The sequence below is a fragment of the Dama dama genome, chromosome 15, assembly GCF_033118175.1.
Source record: "Dama dama isolate Ldn47 chromosome 15, ASM3311817v1, whole genome shotgun sequence".
In the NCBI taxonomy this organism is placed as follows: domain Eukaryota; kingdom Metazoa; phylum Chordata; class Mammalia; order Artiodactyla; family Cervidae; genus Dama; species Dama dama.
In genome coordinates this window covers 62,453,642-62,474,037 of record NC_083695.1, presented here as the reverse complement: position 1 = coordinate 62,474,037, position 20,396 = coordinate 62,453,642, and the positions used below count along the sequence as shown (strand labels likewise).

The window sequence follows — 20,396 nt, the reverse complement described above, 5'->3', positions numbered from 1 at the left end:
TATAATAAAACATTAAGTTCAACTTAATATTGAGGTTTATTCTTTATAACTGAGTACACTTTCAACCAAATGTGTATGAAAATTACTGCCAAAATTCTTAGTAGAAATGAAAGAAAGTGTAAGAGCTTATAAGTAACCTAAATATCAAAGATGAAATTAATCTTCTGATGAATTATCAATCACCGCCAGAGATTATCTTCTTCCTTGTTCAATGAAAAGCTTTAAAGCAGTCTTCTTAATTGGGGCAAATTTGCCCTCCAACCCCCAGGGTATACTGGGCAGGGCCTGAGATATACTTTAGGTTGACACAGCTGGGGGAGGGGAATTACTGTGGCATCTGGTGGCTAGAGGCTACGGATGCTGGACAACTGGCCTATAGCCCACAAGCCTGTATCACCTTAACAAAGGATTATCTGGTCCTAAATGTCAATATGCCAAGGATGAGGAATCTACTCTAAAATAGGGTTATTTAGAGTTACTGACAACGGATGTCACTTAATATATGTTGTCTTCCCATCAATCACCCAAGAGACCAATTTCATTCATTTAATCTGGGAGCCTGCAACTCAACATCAACTTTTTGTTCTGTTCTGTGGCTATTTGTTGAAAGTTAAGCAATGAGCAGTCAGATTGCCTTTGACAAGCTGAATACTAACTAAAGGAATATTGAAAAGGTGACAACAACCTCTAAAACAGACACTAAGTAAAACATGGAGTGGAAGCCAACTGGTTACTAAAAAAACTTATATTTCTAATGTCACTCTAAATTTAGGAGGATTCTTAGCTATTTATATAAAACATATAAATAAAATATTAGTTAGCTTACATATAGAAAACAACCTTTATCTGGGGGGAGAAGACTATCATCTCTACTTACTAAAAGGATTACAATCTTCATGACAAACAGCAAAGTATTTACTGCAAATAATAACAAAATGACACTTTCACATGACATAAAAAAGTCACAGAAATCAAAATAGTATATTATTAAATAGTATTTACCTTAAACTCTTGTGTAACTGGATCTATAGGGTACTCAATCAAATATGGATGGTTACAACATTTTCGAAGTAGCATCATTATATTCTGCAACTTCAGATTAACTTCAGATTCTATAGGGACATTTGTTTCCACAACAGTTCTGCCCAAAAATGTATAATCCATGAATACAAGAAATTAAAAAAAAAAATACAGTTTAAAGAATACTTTTAAAAAATCTATTTTTAAACTCACACCTTTCTCGGTCTACCTCTGGCTGTATTTGGCTGATCAATTTTTCTAATTCATTAGGGAAATCATCTATTTTGCTGTAATCTACTGACTTTCTAGTTCGGCGTTTTGGTCGTCCAGTGGGACTCAGCTCAACTGTTTCTTTCTGTAACAGAACAAATTAAAGGAATATCTGTTTAAAAAGCATACCCTTAAATTCTATATATACATATATATAAAGTAGGGCATAATATTTTTATGTACAAAGTGTTTTAAGATATTAAAAAACTTCTGTCTTTCATCACTGAATTTCGTAATTTTCAAAGGCGCAAAACCAAGGATCCATAAACTATAGCCAAATGCAAATGTTTTCCTGTGAAATTTCATTATTTTAACACTGATGCCCATATCTAGTTTCAGAGTTAATGCATTCATATCACAGTGGAAAAAAATGATAGATGAAACTTCTGAATTTATATAAAGGAATTTAATAGCTTTGGGCTAAAATAAGACCCTGTGTATCATTACAGAGGGTATTTCTTTGGATTGGTATAATACAGCAATGAAATTCCTCCCCAAAGACAACTTTTAATTTTCTAACAGCTAAAAAGTCAGAGATTCCTTTAATTAAAATAAAAATGGTCTGATGCTTATACAAAACAAAGATGCATAACCATAAGAACTTTGAAAAGAAACACATAGGTACACGGTAAACAGTTAAAAATCTGGACATCTTAACAAAATTTAAGGGTCTCCTGATCTCCAGTTGTAAGATATTCACATTCCAATTCAATTTCTTATAATATGATGGGTGACTAAAAGAGATGCTTCTTTCAGAGAGAGGATTTTATTTAAGTTTTTGGCTACCAACAACCTCCTGTAAAGGGATTATATATTTGAAGTGACTGGTCTAGTTGGCAAGCCTTAGTATACTGTGTGCTTGCTCAAATTTATTTTCAAGTTGACCCCCACACAGTATTTCAGATGACTATAAAGCAGTTATTGCAAAAACCATCACTTGAACTTTAGACAGATTTTGCTATTGGCCTGATGCCTTATACTCCAATTAGAAATTCACCCTCAGCAAGTCATGAAAACAGATAATAAGCCTTATTGTAAAAAGTCATGAAAACAGGCGATGAGCCTTTTAAGACTGAAATGAACCATGAAAATTTTCTATGCCAACTGTCATTTACAGGTTATTTCAAGTCCACATTCTACCTCACTGGATCCAAACATGTTTGCAATTGTACGGTTCACAATGGCTGTGTAAAAGATCTCTTGTTTCTTTGAAAGTGGTGCATAAACAACTACTTCTCGTTTAGGAGGAACTTCAAGGGCAACATCAGATTTGAGTCTTCTCAGTAAGAAAGGTGTTAAAATCTAAAATTTAAACATGAATAAATACATGTAAACATTAAACATTTCCGTATTTTCAAGGAATATTCTCCCAAATACCATCTTATCCCTTCTTCCTTTCTTCCTATATGAACCTATCATCTCAAAAAGTGATATAAAATATCTCCATGAAATTTTCTGAACCAGACCACATGATAAACTCACAGTGTTTATCTGTGTTCACAACTTATTAATTTTACAAAAATTCTAGTATAACTTGAATATTTTAAAAAGCAAAAATAAGAAGATGGTATATATACTTCTTAGGGATAAAGTTATAGCCCATATTTTTTAAAAGTGAGGTTCTGAATTAGTAAAAAACCAAAAACAACTGACCCAGAAAAGTAGACATGAAAAGTTCCCTTCAGTAAGTTTTAAAACTTCAGACCTAAAATTATTCTTTCATCAGCTGTGATGACAAGAGATTTCCACATTTTAAAAACAACAGAGAAGCAATAATTATACCATTATCAAACTGTTCAGGTGTTTAAAAGACACCTTTACAGCCTTATCTTAAAATTTACATATAGAAAGTTCATTTTTAGGGCTCTGTACTTAAGTATTTCACAGGTATAGAGCCAAGCACAGTGAGACTTTAATTTAGCCAGAGACAGAACAGTAGGTTAAGAAAAAAGTATCTATAGGCAGCAGTCCAGAAACAAATACACCTACATGCAATTATCAGAAAAAAACATTCATATGATTTGGGATATTACTTTTACTTTGATTTCTGTACTGTCTCACTTCAAAGTCAAAAAACTTGAAAAGTCAAAAAAACTTTTTCAGAAAGATTTTGAATAAAATTGTCAAAGCACAATTGAGAAGAAATTCATAAGAAACTTTTGAAAGACTGTATTTGTTTGAAGACAGATAGGATAGATAGAATCTGTATAAAATGGCAGAATGGATCACACAGTTTGTAAGTAAATTATGCAACTATTATTGACAAATACTGCATACAAATCACTTATTTTTATTTTTGGCTGACAAACACGTATATAACCATTACGGATAAAATGAGTATATGTGGAAAGGACAAAAGTTTGAAAAAGCACTTTAGTTCTGCTATCATACCATGAGACCACTGGGGGAGGGGAAAGGATAGGAGAGTAAGTTAAATTAGGGTGCAGGAAGCTCATTTTTCAAAATCTACAACAGGTTGTATAGGTAATTTCTAAGGTGTCTTTTTTATTCTGTGAGTCTATAGTAAGCAGAATAAGAAAATCAAAAAACCTGATGCAGCATATGTAATACATTCTGTTCTCTCTCTTTAGCAATAATATCTTCAGCAGTTTCAGAAAGACTAGTGATATCAAACCAAGATTCAAAGCTGTAAAAGAAAAAATTATAAGTTAACCTATCAATGTAAATCAATTACATTAACACATTTTTACATTTTAAACTTTATATTAATCTGTATATTATGAAGCAGCATTTTTCCAAAGGGAACATTTTTTCTGATTTATAAATATATTATCTTACAATAGTATAAACACCAAATAAACATTAAGGTACATTTTTTCCCCTCTTTCTTTAAAGGCAGACTTCATTTGGATATGTCTAGAGTCCTGGAAGCTTGCCTACCCCATGTTCTCCTACAAATGGACCTTGAGACAGGTCCACCTCTATTGGGAAACGTCCTCTTCCACCAAATATGCAGCTTCAGGAAGAATGCACATATCTCATGGGAAGAAAGGGACACTGGCCTTGATAGTCAAAGCAACCTTAGCTATCAGTGGGATGACAGATGTCACAGCCACATCACCCTCACATCCTAAGATACACATTTTATGAAACACTTTAATAAAGTTATAGAAATAAAAACTGTCTCTGAAAATCAAGGGCATATGACTCTCTTTCTTTTAGTAAAAATGTGACCCACTACAATGTTTTAGGAATCAACATATATGTAGGCTGATAATGATTTCTATTAATATCCTTAAGATCTTCACAATGTAAAACAAAACAAAACAAAGCCATATTAACATGAACTATCAAATATAAGCATGTCTGCACTAATACTGTCAGTAAATACAATTAGGGAAAATGGTTATAACAGTAGATAGACCAGATATTCCCAAAATTTCATCACCTGAGGCACATTTTATGAATTCAGATTCCCAGCTCCTACCTCCTAACTCAGCAGAAATGCACAGGACCTGGAAATCTCTTTCAATAAATGTTCCCTAAGACAGCCTGGCCTTGGGCTAATATCCTGTCATCCGAGGAGGAACACATTCTCAAAAACATTAAAAGTTACTTTCCCATATAAAATTAACTTTCTTACTTCACTGATGCCAAAGTATAAACCAATTATTTTGACTATTTTTAATGTCTGGTAAGATTATTTACTTTTCCATTCTGAGCACACTGATTTTCTGAAAACTACATTTATATTTTGTTCTTTATGATATATGCTTCAAATACAGCTTCTAGAATAAAAAACCAAGGTCTACTGAGAGACCTGGGTTATATTTTTGAGTCTGGCATTAACTAGTTATATTTTTAATAATTTGACACTTGGGTTTTCTTATGTGTGAGATAGGAGATGTAGTCAACCTCTATCCCTAATTTGTAAGAATATAATGAGAAAAATCCATACAAAAGTGAAAGTTAAGACAATAAGGAACTTTATAAAATTATTTTAAGGCAGAGAATTCCCAGGAAGTCCAGTGGTTAAGATATTGGGAGCATTCACTGCCATGGTTGCAGGTTCAATCCCTGGTTGGGGTATTAAGATCTCACAAATCATGTGCCATAGTCAAAAAAAATAAAAATAAAAACTAAGCAGTATAAAAGTTTTCCTTTAATAAAGGCAATAAAAACTTGAAAATCACTTTTATTTATCTCTTCTCATAATTTGTGTCAAAAGTAGAACTTACTAGGGGAGGGGGATTTGGAGGAAGGTGGTTAAAAAGTACAAACTTCCAGTTATAAAACAAACACTAGGGATATGATATACAACATGACAACCATAGCTAACATGGCTTTATGACACATAGTAAAGTAGTTAAGAGAACAGATCTTAAGAGTTCTCATCACAAGGAGGAAAACTTTTTCTTTTTATTGTATCTATTTGAGATGATGGATGTTAACTAAACCTACTGTGGTAATCACTTAACAATACATGTAAATCAAACCATTATACTGTACATCTTAAACTTACACAGTAATGTATATCAATTATTTTTCAATAAAACTAGAAAAAAATAGAGAACATATATACTACAAAGAACTAGCCAAAAGCTACTATTGAAGTCCAGCTACCTAGAAGAAATTAATCTATGAACACAGATTTTGAGACGTTTAGAAAAACATAGGCAATAATTAAATAACTAGCTTACCTACCTTTTCAAGTCATCAAATACATCTGGTAGCAAAAAGTTTAGCAATGACCAAAGCTCTGATAAATTGTTCTGCAAAGGAGTACCAGTCAAAAGAAGTTTGTTATCCGCATTGAATCGTTTTAACTCCCTAATTAGGCGGCACTTCATGTTCTTAATTCTGTGTCCTTCATCTACTATTAAGTATTTCCAATAGCAATTCTAGAAAAGGAATTCAGGGGAAACATTTTATATGATGGTCTCACAATTTCTCCTAAAAGCAATTCTAAAAAAAACAAAACCACTTTATTAGGAATGAATGTCCAATTTTATTGAATGGTATTTCTCTATTGAGATAATCATGTTTTCCTCTTATCTACTAAGAGAGTAAGTTAGATTTTCTGAAACTGATATATACTTGTATTCCTAAAACAGTCCTCACTTGGTCTTAAACTAATAAAGTCCACCTGCTGTTATGTATTTAAGAATCTCCATTCACATTCTTTAGGCAAAGTAGTCTGTAGTTTTCCTTTCTAATGCTTTGTCAAGTTTTTAATTAGTGTTATCCTGGAGTCCTAAAAAAGGAACTGAAAGACTTTGTTAGTTATATATGCTCTGAAACATTAAATAGCATTGGAATTTTCATCATAGCCAAAAAAATAAAATTAAAAAAGAAAAAAAAAACAAGGAAAAGAGAAAAAAATTATTTAAATGGTGTTGTGGCTACCAAGATTTAAGTGCCAAAGGCTTTAATTTTCTTGTTACAGACTACAATCTTCATCTCAATCTTTCGGTTAATATAAACCTCCAGGTTCTAAAGGAATATACACAATGCAATCTATTCCATCAGGAAAAAAAAAAAAATAAACAAATGCTCTTGGAAGGTGATATAAATTTTCAGAAATGTGATTTATGGATTACAAAGACTCCTATAAGACCATTCGTACCTGTAATGTATTTCGGTCTCTCATAGCTATCTCAAATGAAGTGATCACCACAGGATGAATCTGGAGTGTCCCTTTCCGTTCGTGAATATGCTTCACCAATATTCGACGCTCTTGCTGGGCACCATGATATAACATAGTAGGAATCTAAAAGATTTTATTAGATTGATTGGTAACAAACTTTAGAACAAAATATAAATAACAACAATTTGAAAAATATGAAGTTAAACATTTCTGAGAGAAAAAAATATAATAGGCAAGATTTCTGAGATGACTAATACGTAGTCTATATAAACTTACAGAAGGTATTGCTGATATTGAAAGATAAGTTAAATAAGATGCAGTGCTACACAGAAATCAACAGAATTATAATAAGAGATCTATAACTTAATTCAGGCAAGAAAACAATAAAATATTTGTAATGATAATATATTTAGCAAAAGGAAGCATGTCTTACTTCTGGTGTAAATCTTTTGAATTCAGCCATCCAGTTAGGAAGTGTGGACAAAGGGCCACAGACGAGAAAAGGTCCAGGTACACCTCTCTGAATCATCAATGCAATTGTAGCAATGCACTGAACTGTCTTCCCCAATCCCATTTCATCTGCTAAAATACCGTTAATTCCATTTTCCCAAAGCATCTGGACAAAAAATATACACTCTATTTGAATGCTGATATAAACATCTATTGAATCAGCAGTTTCTTTCTTTCTTTAATCCAAAGAGGATAATTATGATGAGACTGACATATTCACATTTTAAGTTATAAAAACACTGTGTGAAATCAGTTTCCAAAGCCATAAAAATGGTAGCCTTGAATAAGATAAATTTTCACTTTCAAAAACTCACTCTGGATAAATAAATGAGAAAATGAGTATTTACACAGAAATATATGTCTTATATATAATAGTGACACACAGAAGGAACAGCTCAAGTTGTGTTATATCATATTAATAGGTTATTACGTAGAAATTAAACAATATCTTGTATCAAAATTGAGGATGTATTACCCTAAGCCATTCCATGCCTTCCACCTGGTACCACCGCATCACTCCTCCTGTGAAGTGTTTTGGTTGCTGAAAGGGTACTGGCTGTCCATTACATTTCCGAACTGGGTCAAAAAAGAATTTCGTATTTTGCCTAACCGTTTGAGATAATCTATCTTTAATTTTACTATTTGAATCTTTATTTTTCTGAAGATCTTCTACACACATATTAGAAGAGGAGCTCTCATTCTGTAAAGAAAAAAGTTCAGATAAAAGTTTAATACATAATTATGCTGCTACCCTCTGTTAATCAGAAAATGTAACTATTAATCAAAATTTGCAGTCACATAATCACGGTGAAGATCACTTCACATGTTGAATAAAAATCTATAGTTAGTTCCATTCTAGAATATAAAAATTATTTACTTTCTCTAAGTAATTACCTTCACTACAGGGAAAGGGACAAAGTACATATAGTTTAAAACTCTATCAAACTTAAAGAGTGTCAATTTATCTGTGACACAGCACCAACTTTTGACCAAAGGTAGACTTCATTGGTTAGCTATGCCCAAATTCAATTTTAATAATATGAAAACAAGGATTAAGTCAATTCAAATGAAGTCCTATAAATGATGCCAACAACTGAATATTCAACTGGAAATATAGGGAACCTGACTTTCACCACTCCATACATAAAATTTGTGATTAAATGATATACCTAAACATCAAACCAAGGACCATAAAGCTTTCAGGAGAAAACAGAGAATAACCTTGTGATAAATTTTCACAAGGTTATCACAAATCTTGATAACCTTGTGATAGACAAATACTTCTTATACAAGACAAAAAGAGTACTAACCACCAAAAGAAAAAAAGTAATGATTTGGACTATTACAAAATTTAAAATTTTCTGCTTATTGAAAGATATCACTAAAAAAAGATATCATTAAGAAACTAAGTAGGCAAGCCAGGAACAGAAAGAAAATACAGTATATATATCTGACAACAATCAGAACTCACGTATCAACAAAAACACAAATAACACAATAACTGGGCAAAAGATATAAACAGAAACTTTACAAAAGAAAACACATTAACAGCCATTACAAACACAAAAATTAACTCTATATTAGTAATTAACAAAATACAAAATAAAACTACATACGATTCATTTCACAGCTAAGGTTAAAAAGACTAATGACAAGAAATGCTGGCATGATATGAATTCAAACTTTTATACACTACTAGTGGAGAGTCAGGAAGCAACAGTTAGAACTGGACATGGAACAACAGACTGGTTCCAAAGAGGAAAAGGGGTATGTCAAGGCTGTATATTGTCGCCCTGCTTATTTAACTTATATGCAGAGTACATCATGAGAAACGCTGGGCTGGAAGAAGCACGAGCTGGAATCAAGATTGCCAGGAGAAATATCAATAACCTCAGATATGCAGATGACACCACCCTTATGGCAGAAAGCGAAGAAGAACTAAAGAGCCTCTTAATGAAAGTGAAAGAGGAGAGTGAAAAAGTTGACTTAAAGCTCAACATTCAGGAAACTAAGACCATGGCATCTGGTCCCATCACTTCATGGAAAATAGATGAGGAAACAGTGGAAACAGTGTCAGATTTTATTTTGGGGGGCTCCAAAATCACTGCAGATGGTGACTGCAGCCATGAAATTAAAAGACGCTTACTCCTTGGAAGGAAAGTTATGACCAACCCAGACAGCATATTAAAAAGCAGAGACATTACTTTGTTAACAAAGATTCGTCTAGTCAAGGCTATGGTTTTTCCAGTGGTCATGTATGGATTTGAGAGCTAGACTATAAAGAAAGCTGAGCACCAAAGAATTGATACTTTTGAACTGTGGTGTTGGAGAAGACTCTTGAGAGTCCCTTGGACTGCAAGGAGATCCAACCAGTCCCTCCTAAAGGAGATCAGTCCTGAATATTTGTTGGAAGGACTGATGTTGAAGCTGAAACTCCAATACTTTGGCCACCTGATACGAAGAGCTGACTTATTTGAAAAGACCCTGATGCTGGGAAAGATTGAGGGCAGGAGGAGAAAGCGATGACAGAGGATGAGATGGCTGGATGGCATCACTGACTCAATGGACATGGGTTTGGGTGAACTCTGGGAATTGGTGATGGACAGGGAGGCCTGACGTGCTGCAGTTCATGGGGTCGCAAAGAGTCAAACACGACTGAGTGACTGAACTGAACTGAGCGAGAGTAAAATGGTGGGTTCACTTTCAGAAAATAGCTCTACTTTCTTATAAAGTTGAACCTCATTTACCATATGATCCAGCAATTCCATTCCTAGGTATATATCAAAAAAATATGAAAACATGTCCACACAGATCTTTACAGAATTATCATAGCAGCCTCATTCAGAATAGTTACAAAGTGGAAACAACCCAAATGCTCATGAAGAGAATGAATAAAGAAACATTATAATATGTAATAGAATACTACTCAGCAATAAAAAAAACCTACTAGTAACAAAACAACATCAATGATCATCATCCACGGTGAATGAAAAGGAACAGAAAATAGAGGTGGGCAAATGACTGGCAAGGATACCAGAGATCCTTATACCATAATGAAAAGGTGCTAAAATCTTGATTTGGATGATGGTTACAAAGATATATACACTTAACAAAACTTATCAGAATGAACACAAGATCAGTATGTTACTTATTATATATTACAAAGTGCGGTCAATTCCACAGTAAATTGTGACAGAAGATTAGATTGGACTTTATCTTTTAAAATACATCTAAGATTTGTCAAAAAAATATGCTTAATCTTATTTACGTTTAACATAGTTGGGTTGTAACTGCATCATAAACCAAATCTTATACTAAAGAAAGAAAAAAATCCTGTAATTATAGAGCCTTGGATAGTAAATATCCAGGTCACAAGGCATCTCTCTACATAAAATGAGGGGTTGAGGGTGGGGACAGAAACAAGCCTTCTCAAACAAAAGCAAAGAAAATCTTGGAAGGCCAGAAACAAGACTGAAGTATCCCAAGGGACTTCCACAAGCTGTGGAATATATACATGTGGAATGTATATATGCATATAGTAACAGTTACCTGCATGTTTGCCAGACTCTCAAAGACTCAAAACTTAATATTTACATATTAAGGAACATATAATAGATTATACTTAAAGTTGATAGATAGGAAAGAAGAATGTTATAGGATAACTAGTGAGAAAAAATGTACACTGGTGACTAAGAGAAAAAAGAACTAATGATCAGGGACACAAATATGACTCCTAAATTTATTATCTCTTATAAATCTCTTACCTCATTCTCCTTTTTATTTTTCTTGGCCACAGACAAAATTTCCTAAAACAGTGAGAAAACAGAAACAAAATAACAATGATTGTGGTCCATTCATTTATTTATTCAACAAACATTTATTCTTATTCTGATTTTCTGCCAGGAAATGGGGATGAGGCTCGCAAAGTAACTAAAATACAGAGAAATCAAACATGAGACAAAATTAGGCCCATGGCATCTTATAAAATCCTGAATTCGTAAGCAGCACTTAAAATTGGAATATTTACTCCCAAATTTTCCAGTTTGTTTTTTTTCTTAGTTGAAGTTTATCTTAAGTCCAAAGTCCAAATTCACAGTCCTCTAGTAAAAAGGCAAACTACTACCCATGGACCAACTCTAGCCAGCAACCTGTTTTTATAAATGTCTAAAGATGGAGAAGTTCTATACAGTCAACAAAAACAAGACCTGGAGCTTGTGGCTCAGATCATGAACTCCTTATTGCCAAATTCAGACTTAAACTGAAAAGAGGAGGGATAACCACTAGACCTTTCAGGTAAGACCTAAATCAAATCCCTTATGAATATACAGTGGAAGTGAAAAATAGATTTAAGGGACTAGATCTGATAGACAGAGAGCCTGATGAACTACGGACGGAGGTTCGTGATATTGTACAGGAGACAGGGGATCAAGATCATCGCTATGGAAAAGAAATGCAAAAAACCAAAATGGCTGTCAGAGGAGGCCTTACAAATAGCTGTGAAAAGAAGAGAAGTGAAAAGCAAAGGAGAAAAGGAAAAATATACCCATTTGAATGCAGAGTTCCAGAGAATAGCAAGGAGAGATAAGAAAGCCTTCCTCAGCGATCAATGCAAAGAAATAGAGGAAAACAACAGAATGGGAAAGACTAGAGATCTCTTCAAGAAAATTAGAGATACCAAGGGAATATTTCACGCAAAAATGGGCTCAATAAGAGACAGAAATGGTATGGACCTAACAGAAGCAGAAGATATTAAGAAGAGGTGGCAAGAATACACAGAAGAACTGTACAAAAAAGATCTTCATGACCCAGATAATCACAATGGTGTGATCAGCTCACCTAGAGCCAGACATCCTGGAATGCGAAGTCAAGTGGGCCTTAGAAAGCATCACTACGAACAAAGCTAGTGGAGGTGATGGAATTCCAGTTGAGCTACTTCAAATCCTGAAAGATGATGCTGTGAAAGTGCTACACTCAATATGCCAGCAAATTTGGAAAACTCAGCAGTGGCCACAGGACTGGAAAAGGTCAGCTTTCATTCCAATCCCAAAGAAAGGCAATCCCAAAGAATGCTCAAACTACCGCACAATTGCACTCATCTCACACGCTAGTCAAGTAATGCTCAAAATTCTCCAAGCCAGGCTTCAGCAATACGTGAACCGGGAACTTCCATATGTTCAAGCTGGTTTTTAGAAAAGGCAGAGGAACCAGAGATCAAATTGCCAACATCCGCTGGATCATCAAAAAAGCAAGAGAGTTCCAGAAAAACATCTATTTCTGCTTTATTGACTATGCCAAAGCCTTCGACTGTGTGGATCACAATAAACTGTGGAAAATTCTGAAGGAGAAAGCAATACCAGACCACCTGACCTGCCTCTTGAGAAACCTGTATGCAGGTCAGGAAGTAACAGTTAGAACTGGACATGGAACAACAGACTGGTTCCAAAGAGGAAAAGGAGTACGTCAAGGCTGTATATTGTCACCCTGCTTATTTAACTTCTAAGCAGAATACATCATGAGAAACGCTGGGCTGGAAGAAGCACAAGCTGGAATCAAGATTGCCTGGAGAAATATCAATAACCTCAGATATGCAGATGACACCAGCTTATGGCAGAAAGTGAAGAGGAACTAAAAAGCTTCTTGATGAAAGTAAAAGAGGAGAATGAAAGTTGGCGTAAAGCTCAACATTCAGAAAACAAAGATCATGGCATCTGGTCCCATCACTTCATGGGAAATAGATGGGGAGACAGTGGAAACATTGTAAGACTATTTTCTTGGGCTCTAAAGTCACTGCAGATGGTGACTGCAGTCATGAAATTAAAAGACGCTTACTCCTTGGAAGGAAAGTGATGACCAACCTAGATAGCATATTAAAAAGCAGAGACATTACTTTGTCAACAAAGGTTCATCTGGTCAAGGCTATATGGTTTTTCCAGTGGTCATGTATGGATGTGAGAGTTGGACTGTGAAGCTGAGCACTGAAAAATTGATGCTTTTGAACTGTGGTGTTGGAGAAGACTCTTGAGAGTCCCTTGGACTGCAAGGAGTTCCAACCAGTCCATCCTGAAGTAGATACGTCCTGGGTGTTCATTGGAAGGACTGATGCTGAAACTGAAACTCCAATACTTTGGCCACCTGATGCGAAGACCTGACCCATTGGAAAAGACCCTGATGCTTGGAGGGATTGGGGGCAGGAGGAGATGGGGATGACAGAGGATGAGATGGCTGGATGGCATCACCAACTCGATGGGCATGAGTTTGGGTAAACTCCGGGAGTTTGTGATGGACAGGGAGGCCTGGCGTGCTGCAATTCATGGGGTCGCAGAGAGTCGGACACGACTGAGTGACTGAACTGAACTGAACTGAAAGTTTAATTAGAAAAAAAGTCAGGCTCATTGGTTTACAATTCGTCTGTGACTATTTTCTGGATACAACGGCAAAGTTCAGGGTGAGTTACCCACAAAACTATTCAAAGTCATAAAATGTTTATTATCTAGCCCTTGACAGAAAAAGTTTTCAAAACCCTGCACTAGAGTCAAGCTGTGGTTACCACCATTATTCAAGGATTCACTTCCAAATGTATTAAAATCCCAACTCCAGGCCACTTTAGGCCTCTCTCAGGATTAGAGACCTGAATATGCAATCTTGAGCAAGAGGCAAAGACAAATACATTAAAAATAAAGAATAAAGGTGTTCTGATTTTGAATTACCTACTAGATGCTAAGGGTATGGAGACAATGACCCTAGTGACTTAGTAGAACATTACATCAAATTTTCTGAAAAAAACTGTCATCAGGGCATAATAATTAAAGACAGAATTAAATTCTAGGATAGCATATGCAGAGGCTAAAGTGGATAAAACAGTAAAATACACTCAAGAAATTTTAAGCATATCTCAAATTTGAGATATACAGGAGAATAAAAGGACATGTAAGTGGCTGACAGCACACACATACATACATGTGTGTATGTAAAGTATCATATAAATACAGATATTCATATTCTAAGGCTAAAGAGATTTAATATAGAGAATAGATAGAAGAGTTGTCTTTTAAAATGCCTAGCTGAGATTAATCTTTCTGGAGAACAATTTGTGAATGAATCAAAACAATAGCAACTATTAAGTATTCTTGTTAGAAATTAAACTTCCTAAACTCCTGACGCCGCTTACCTCTACAGCTTCATCCTATACCTCTCTTCTGTTTATAAACTGGAGCCAAATATAATTTCTTTTTAAATTTTTTTAATTTTCCAGGAACTCTTCTGCCTCTGGACATTTGTCAAAGATTATCATCTCTTCCTATAACACAAACCCAGCATCTTCCCTATATCTTATTACTTCTATTAACCTGTGCCCACCACCTTTACATGATTTAATTTTTATCCCTCAAGTCTCAACTTCCTAGATGAAACCTTTATGAAACTCAGGCTTGAGTTACATACCCCTCTATATGCTCAATGCATTTTCCAATTATCCAATTATATTTGACTCAGTTCAGTTCAGTCGCTCAGTCGTGTCCGACTGCGACCCCATGAATCACGGCATGCCAGGCCTGCATGTCCATCACCAACTCCCGGAGTCTACCCAAACCCATGTCTGTTGAGTCAGTGATGCCATCTAGCCATCTCATTCTCTGTCGTCCCCTTCTCCTCCTGCCCCTAATCCTTCCCAGCATTAGGGTCTTTTCCAGTAAGTCAACTCTTCACATGAGGTGGCCAAAGTATTGGAGTTTCAGCTTCAACATCAGTCCTTCCAATGAACACCCAGGACTGATCTCCTTTAGGATGGACTGGTTGGATCTTCTTGCAGTCCAAGGGACTCTCAAGAGTATATTTGACTACTTCCTTCCAAATATTTCTCACTGCATAAATGCTGAGGCAAAATGAGTGATGATGCTACTGAGTCTAAGTTCATACTGCTTGCTGCACAACAGGCCAATAATTGAGAGAAGAGCTGTTGGGGCAAGGAATAACAACTTTATTCATAAAGCCAGCAAACCAGGACGATGGTGGGCTCCTGACCCAAAAGAACCATCTTGCCTGAGTTAGAATTCAGGCTCCTTTTATACTAAAAGAGGTGGGAGTAAAGTCAAACATTTCCCGGTTCACATCAATGTTATCGTTTAGTAACTAAGTTGTGTCTGACTCTTTGGCAACCCTGTGGACTGTAGCCCGCCAGGCTCCTCTGTCCATGGGATTTTTCCTGACAAGAATACTGGAATGGGTTGCCATTTCCTTTCCCATGGGGATCTTCCCCACCCAGAGATCGAACCCCATCTTCTGCACTGGCAGGCGGATTCCTCACTGCTGAACCACAAGGGAAGCCCAGTTCACATCAAGAGATGTGTTAATTTCTTCCTCCCTGCAGTCATTCACAGGTGGGTCTGGTCAGGATGTTTCCTGTGAGCTAAATAAAGATATTCTAGCTTAATGCTCATTACTTGGGAAGCAGAGTTCCCAGAGATGGGCCATTATATATAATTTAAACTTATACGCAACATCCCTTTAATGATTAACCTAAAATAGAATCCTCCCTATAACAATTACCTTTCTTTACTAATTGACCTTATCCACTTAGCACAAAGCCTGCTCATAGCAAATATGCCACCAACATTTGAGGAATTAAAATAACAGCTATGTGATTAGCTAAACTTAAATAAACCTCATTAATAGTGTTTTCACTATTATTAATTAATAAGTGTTTTTCACTGCAGTCTCAGTGTGTTCCACAACAAATCAAGAGGGTCCTGAATATTATTTTTAAATGGGGAAAGAAGGGAAAATAAAGAGTATATCCAGAGAGTAAAGACAAGTATTATGGGGCTTCCCTGTGGCTCAGTGGTAAAGAATCTGCCTGCCAATGCAGGAGACACAGGTTCAATCCCTAGTCCAGGAAGATGCCACATGGTGCAGCGCAATCGTCACAACTACTGAGCCTGTGCTCTAGAGCCTGGGAACTGCAACTACTGAAGCCCACACACCTTAGAGCCGGTGTCCCACAAGAGAAGCCACTGCAATGAGAAGCCCACACACAGAAACTATAGAAAAGCCTGCACAACAACAAACACCCAACACAGCCAAAATAAATAAATTAATTAACTTTAAAAAAAAATAAGTATTATGTTAAACTTTATTAAGATGTGAAGAGTTATAATTTCAGATAAAAGAAAAGTAGAGCAGATAATAAAGTTAGAATTTTTGTTAATATTAAGAATGTGATATATTAAATTATGCTTAAGGAATATTTAGGGTTTGTTGTAATTAAAGCTACTCTTTAATTAATTTTTATTTAATGAGGTACTAAGTGAGAAGGTGAAAACAGAAATGGCTTTAGAAATTAGTTTATGGTTTTAGCTCCCTAACAATCTTTCTTAAGATACAATTTTGAGGTTATAAGAAGTTGTAACAATTTCTCACTAGGTCAAGCTCATGATCTTTTAACAGACAGGAAGACGGTACCATCTTCTTCCCTAAAACACTTAACTGGCTGAAAAGACAGGTAAGTATCAGTAATCAGTACACCTTTAAGTAATAGTTATCAATATCACATAGGTTATACACAACATAAAACCTTATGTGTCCTTCCCCCTTTATTTTTACCTCTTTTGACATGATCTCTGAAATATTGTATGATTCGTCTTCTCTTCCTCTCTTCTTTTTCATGACTATAAAAACAACACCATTTTAGTTTTTATAGTAAATTAAGCAAAAAATATAAACACATATTCTTCAAAACTATAACAAAGAAATTTACCTGCATTCTCCTCTCTTGCATCAATGGAATTTTTATCCTACAAAACAAGGATTTATACTATTATTTTTCCAAAACTTCTATGGTATTACAAGTTTTAAGGCACTGATTAAGTAAGCTTTCCTTGCAGTTGAACCAAATCTAGAACTCTTCACTATTATGCTTATTAAAAGGTAACCTTTTCCTATATTTCCCTATTATAACTTGTTTGTAACTCTTTCCCAAAGACTCTACTTTCCTCCATTTTCTTCCATGTAAGACAAATTTCAAAATTAAACAGAGGCATTTTTATTTTTTGTAATTACCATGTACATCTATTCTGTGTTTATGCTGAAGATACTCAATGGTTATGGTATGGAAGGAGTACTCATTTCAGTATAATTTGTAAGTTAAATACAGCTGAGAGTAGATTATCAAAGAGAAAACCAATGGAAAAAAGACTAGTGAAAGGAGATGAAAGAAAGGAAGAGACATTCAAAAACAGTCTCAAAATGAGAGTTGGAAAAGAATAGGAAGACAACATGCATGAAAAATAAAAATGACAAAGAAGGTAAATATAAAAATGAAGTAAAAAATTTAAAGGATTAAAAAAGAAAATATCAAGAGACTAGTGAAATGGAATAGACAGAATATGATGGCTGACACCTTTAGAATAAAAGGAAAAAAAACCCCAAAAGCTGGTATAAAAAGTTAGCTTGGTGAAAGTAAAGACTGTTTTAAAGCAACAGGTTGAAGAGTACAGAGCAAATGGTTGGTTAAGTCAGTAAAATTATAAGTACATTCTTCAAAAACCCAAAGTCCCTGGAATTAGCAACTGAGTCAAGTATCAGTTTTCCACAATTGCTTTTGTTGTACAGTTACCTGTTATGTACTTTAACATCACCACTAACTACACTAAAAATCAAGTAACTGGACTTAGATACCCTCCCTATTTTTCTTATTGGCATTTTGATATTTTCTAACAAAGGCAGTTTGGGGTAGAAATTAAGTGTGGAGTCTGAAATTAATCCTAGGATCAAATTCTAGCTTACAATTAACTAGCTATGTGACCTTCAAACTTAGTCAATTCTCATTCACAATAGCTGAGTTCTATAAAGTCATCATGAATACTGAATTAGTGAACACCGAATCTGTCCATCTAGAAGAAACACAACTTTAGGTTTCTGCAAGCACTTCTTCATTAACTGATCAATACATAACCCTGTTATGACAGCTCATTTAAAACATATGCTGATTAACACTGAACTCAAAGCCAAGAGCAATTTACTCATACATGAAGGAAGCTTATCTAACAGATATATTTTCTCCATAAGGCACATCACAGTCTTCTTGCATAAGAAACAGACAGCACTGCAGCACGATGTGACTGACAGTCTTTTAAACAGCAAAATCACCAAAACCACAAAAATACAAAAATCATGGCATTACACAGACACAAAAAGGACACTTTTGTGTCAACAAAAGTTGACACTGTGACAGCTTAAATAAGGCAGATAGCTTTGACCTCAGCTGGGAATGTTACTTATCAAGAGACTCAAATTTTTTGCCATTCCATACATGCACATGTCTGTGAATGGCCACAAAAACAAGGGTATTGATTTTGGGGTAACCAATTATAGCAAGTAGGCTAATTGGAAAATATGAAATCTATGAACAATGAGGATGGACTGTACTCTATCTCCTTGCATCAGCTTCTTTATACATAAAATGTGGATAACAGTATCTCTTCCTAAAAGAGCTACTTTGATAATTAAGTAAAGACATGTAAAGTTTAGAACAACACCTGGCACACAGTAAGCACTCAATAATTGTTACCCATATTATTTCTCTTTTCACTAGCACAAGTGTTGTCTGTGCAATTCCTATCAATATGGCATATAAAGCCTCATGTTAAAAAAAATGAAAACATATTCCTCCAAAAGATCACATCTACAATTCAGACTATCCCTAAATGGATGCTCTATCTGAAATGCTATTACCATACATGCTATCTACTCCAGTTTTGGTTCCACTGCTACAGCTACATACAAGATACAAATTTAGATTATTGGTATGGTTAGAGGCATGAAGAAGAGCAATCATTACAGGCTCCAACAGAGTTGGTCACTTATAAAATGCCTTGAGGAATAAAATATTTGTAGATTTTTCCTGAGATTATAAAGTGAAATTTTGCTACTATGAAATACAGTCCACAGGATAAGAAACTAAAGGTCACAGTTTAGCTCTCCTTCCATATCTAAGATTCTGAGAAACAGATTTTACATGTTTCTATGCAACCAACAAAGAAAGGCTATCAGATAAAGAAGGTTAAAATTAAAAAGATGATCAAGAGTCAAAAGAATACAAGAGAATGTCTTCAATATCTAAGGTAATGTATATAAAATATTCTAGCTTACTATTTATTACCTTTGTAACTTTCAAAGATTCCTTTTTTCTCTCCAATTTCTCTTTCTTCTTCTGCTCCTACAAGATAATTTTTTCTTAGTGTCAAAAGTGGAAAATGCAAAGTATGAAACACATATATCAAATAACTTAAGATCACAATGAAGAAACTGTATACAAAAATTAAAAAAAACAAAAACTTGAGCTTCAAGCCTTTACGAAGTAAAAGGGAACAGATTTACCCTCCTGCCTTAAGCAACTAAAATCCAGATAAAACATACCAATGGTTTTCAGCAACTTTTCATCACGCAGCAAAGGACACTGAACACTGACAAGAGGGAAACAAACAAGGTGAATCTTCTGACTACTAAGCTTCCTGCCTAGAGGCAACGTCCAAGTGCAAACAATGGAGGGAAACCCAAGTAGAGCTCTGCAGTCTGAGTTGAGAAGACAAAGTGCAAAACTCAGAGGAGCTGGCAAACCACGGTCAAAGTACCAGAGGGGAGAAAGCAACATACAAAAGAAGCTCTTACAGGGGCACTCTCAGGCTGAATATTAATCAGTGTGTGAGTGTAGAAAATGAGGGCCAGGAAAAGAGCAACTAGAAAGCAGGCAGAACAATCTCTGTACTCACAAGGGATCAGGAACAGTTCATATTCCCATCAGCCAAACCTGAAAGGCCTCTTAACACACAGGGCATCAAGAAAAACTTTCAGAAGAGGGACCAAGTTATTCTTAGACTAGAAGCTGTTCCAAAGCCCCCTAACAAAGTTTTAAAAGCAGGACATAAAACGATTCAAATTATTTCCAAGAGGTGGTTAAGGGTATTTGCCTTAGGAGTCATTAAGCTTGGTATTT

At 35.1% G+C, this 20,396-nt stretch overlaps 1 protein-coding gene across 1 annotated transcript in view; it reads right to left on the bottom strand.

Moving 5' to 3' along the window:
• HELLS (helicase, lymphoid specific) overlaps positions 1–20,396 on the bottom strand; it is a 37,482-nt gene that overhangs the window by 9,624 nt on the left and 7,462 nt on the right. Inside the window, exons 4-15 of the mRNA XM_061162220.1 lie at positions 19,563–19,619; positions 17,160–17,196; positions 17,006–17,070; positions 11,173–11,214; positions 7,884–8,108; positions 7,332–7,514; positions 6,878–7,021; positions 5,956–6,152; positions 3,841–3,937; positions 2,431–2,592; positions 1,236–1,375; positions 1,003–1,141 (exon numbers count right to left, since the gene is read on the bottom strand). Coding sequence (XP_061018203.1) covers positions 1,003–1,141; positions 1,236–1,375; positions 2,431–2,592; positions 3,841–3,937; positions 5,956–6,152; positions 6,878–7,021; positions 7,332–7,514; positions 7,884–8,108; positions 11,173–11,214; positions 17,006–17,070; positions 17,160–17,196; positions 19,563–19,619 — 1,488 coding nt within the window. The remainder of the gene's footprint in view (positions 1–1,002; positions 1,142–1,235; positions 1,376–2,430; positions 2,593–3,840; positions 3,938–5,955; positions 6,153–6,877; positions 7,022–7,331; positions 7,515–7,883; positions 8,109–11,172; positions 11,215–17,005; positions 17,071–17,159; positions 17,197–19,562; positions 19,620–20,396) is intronic.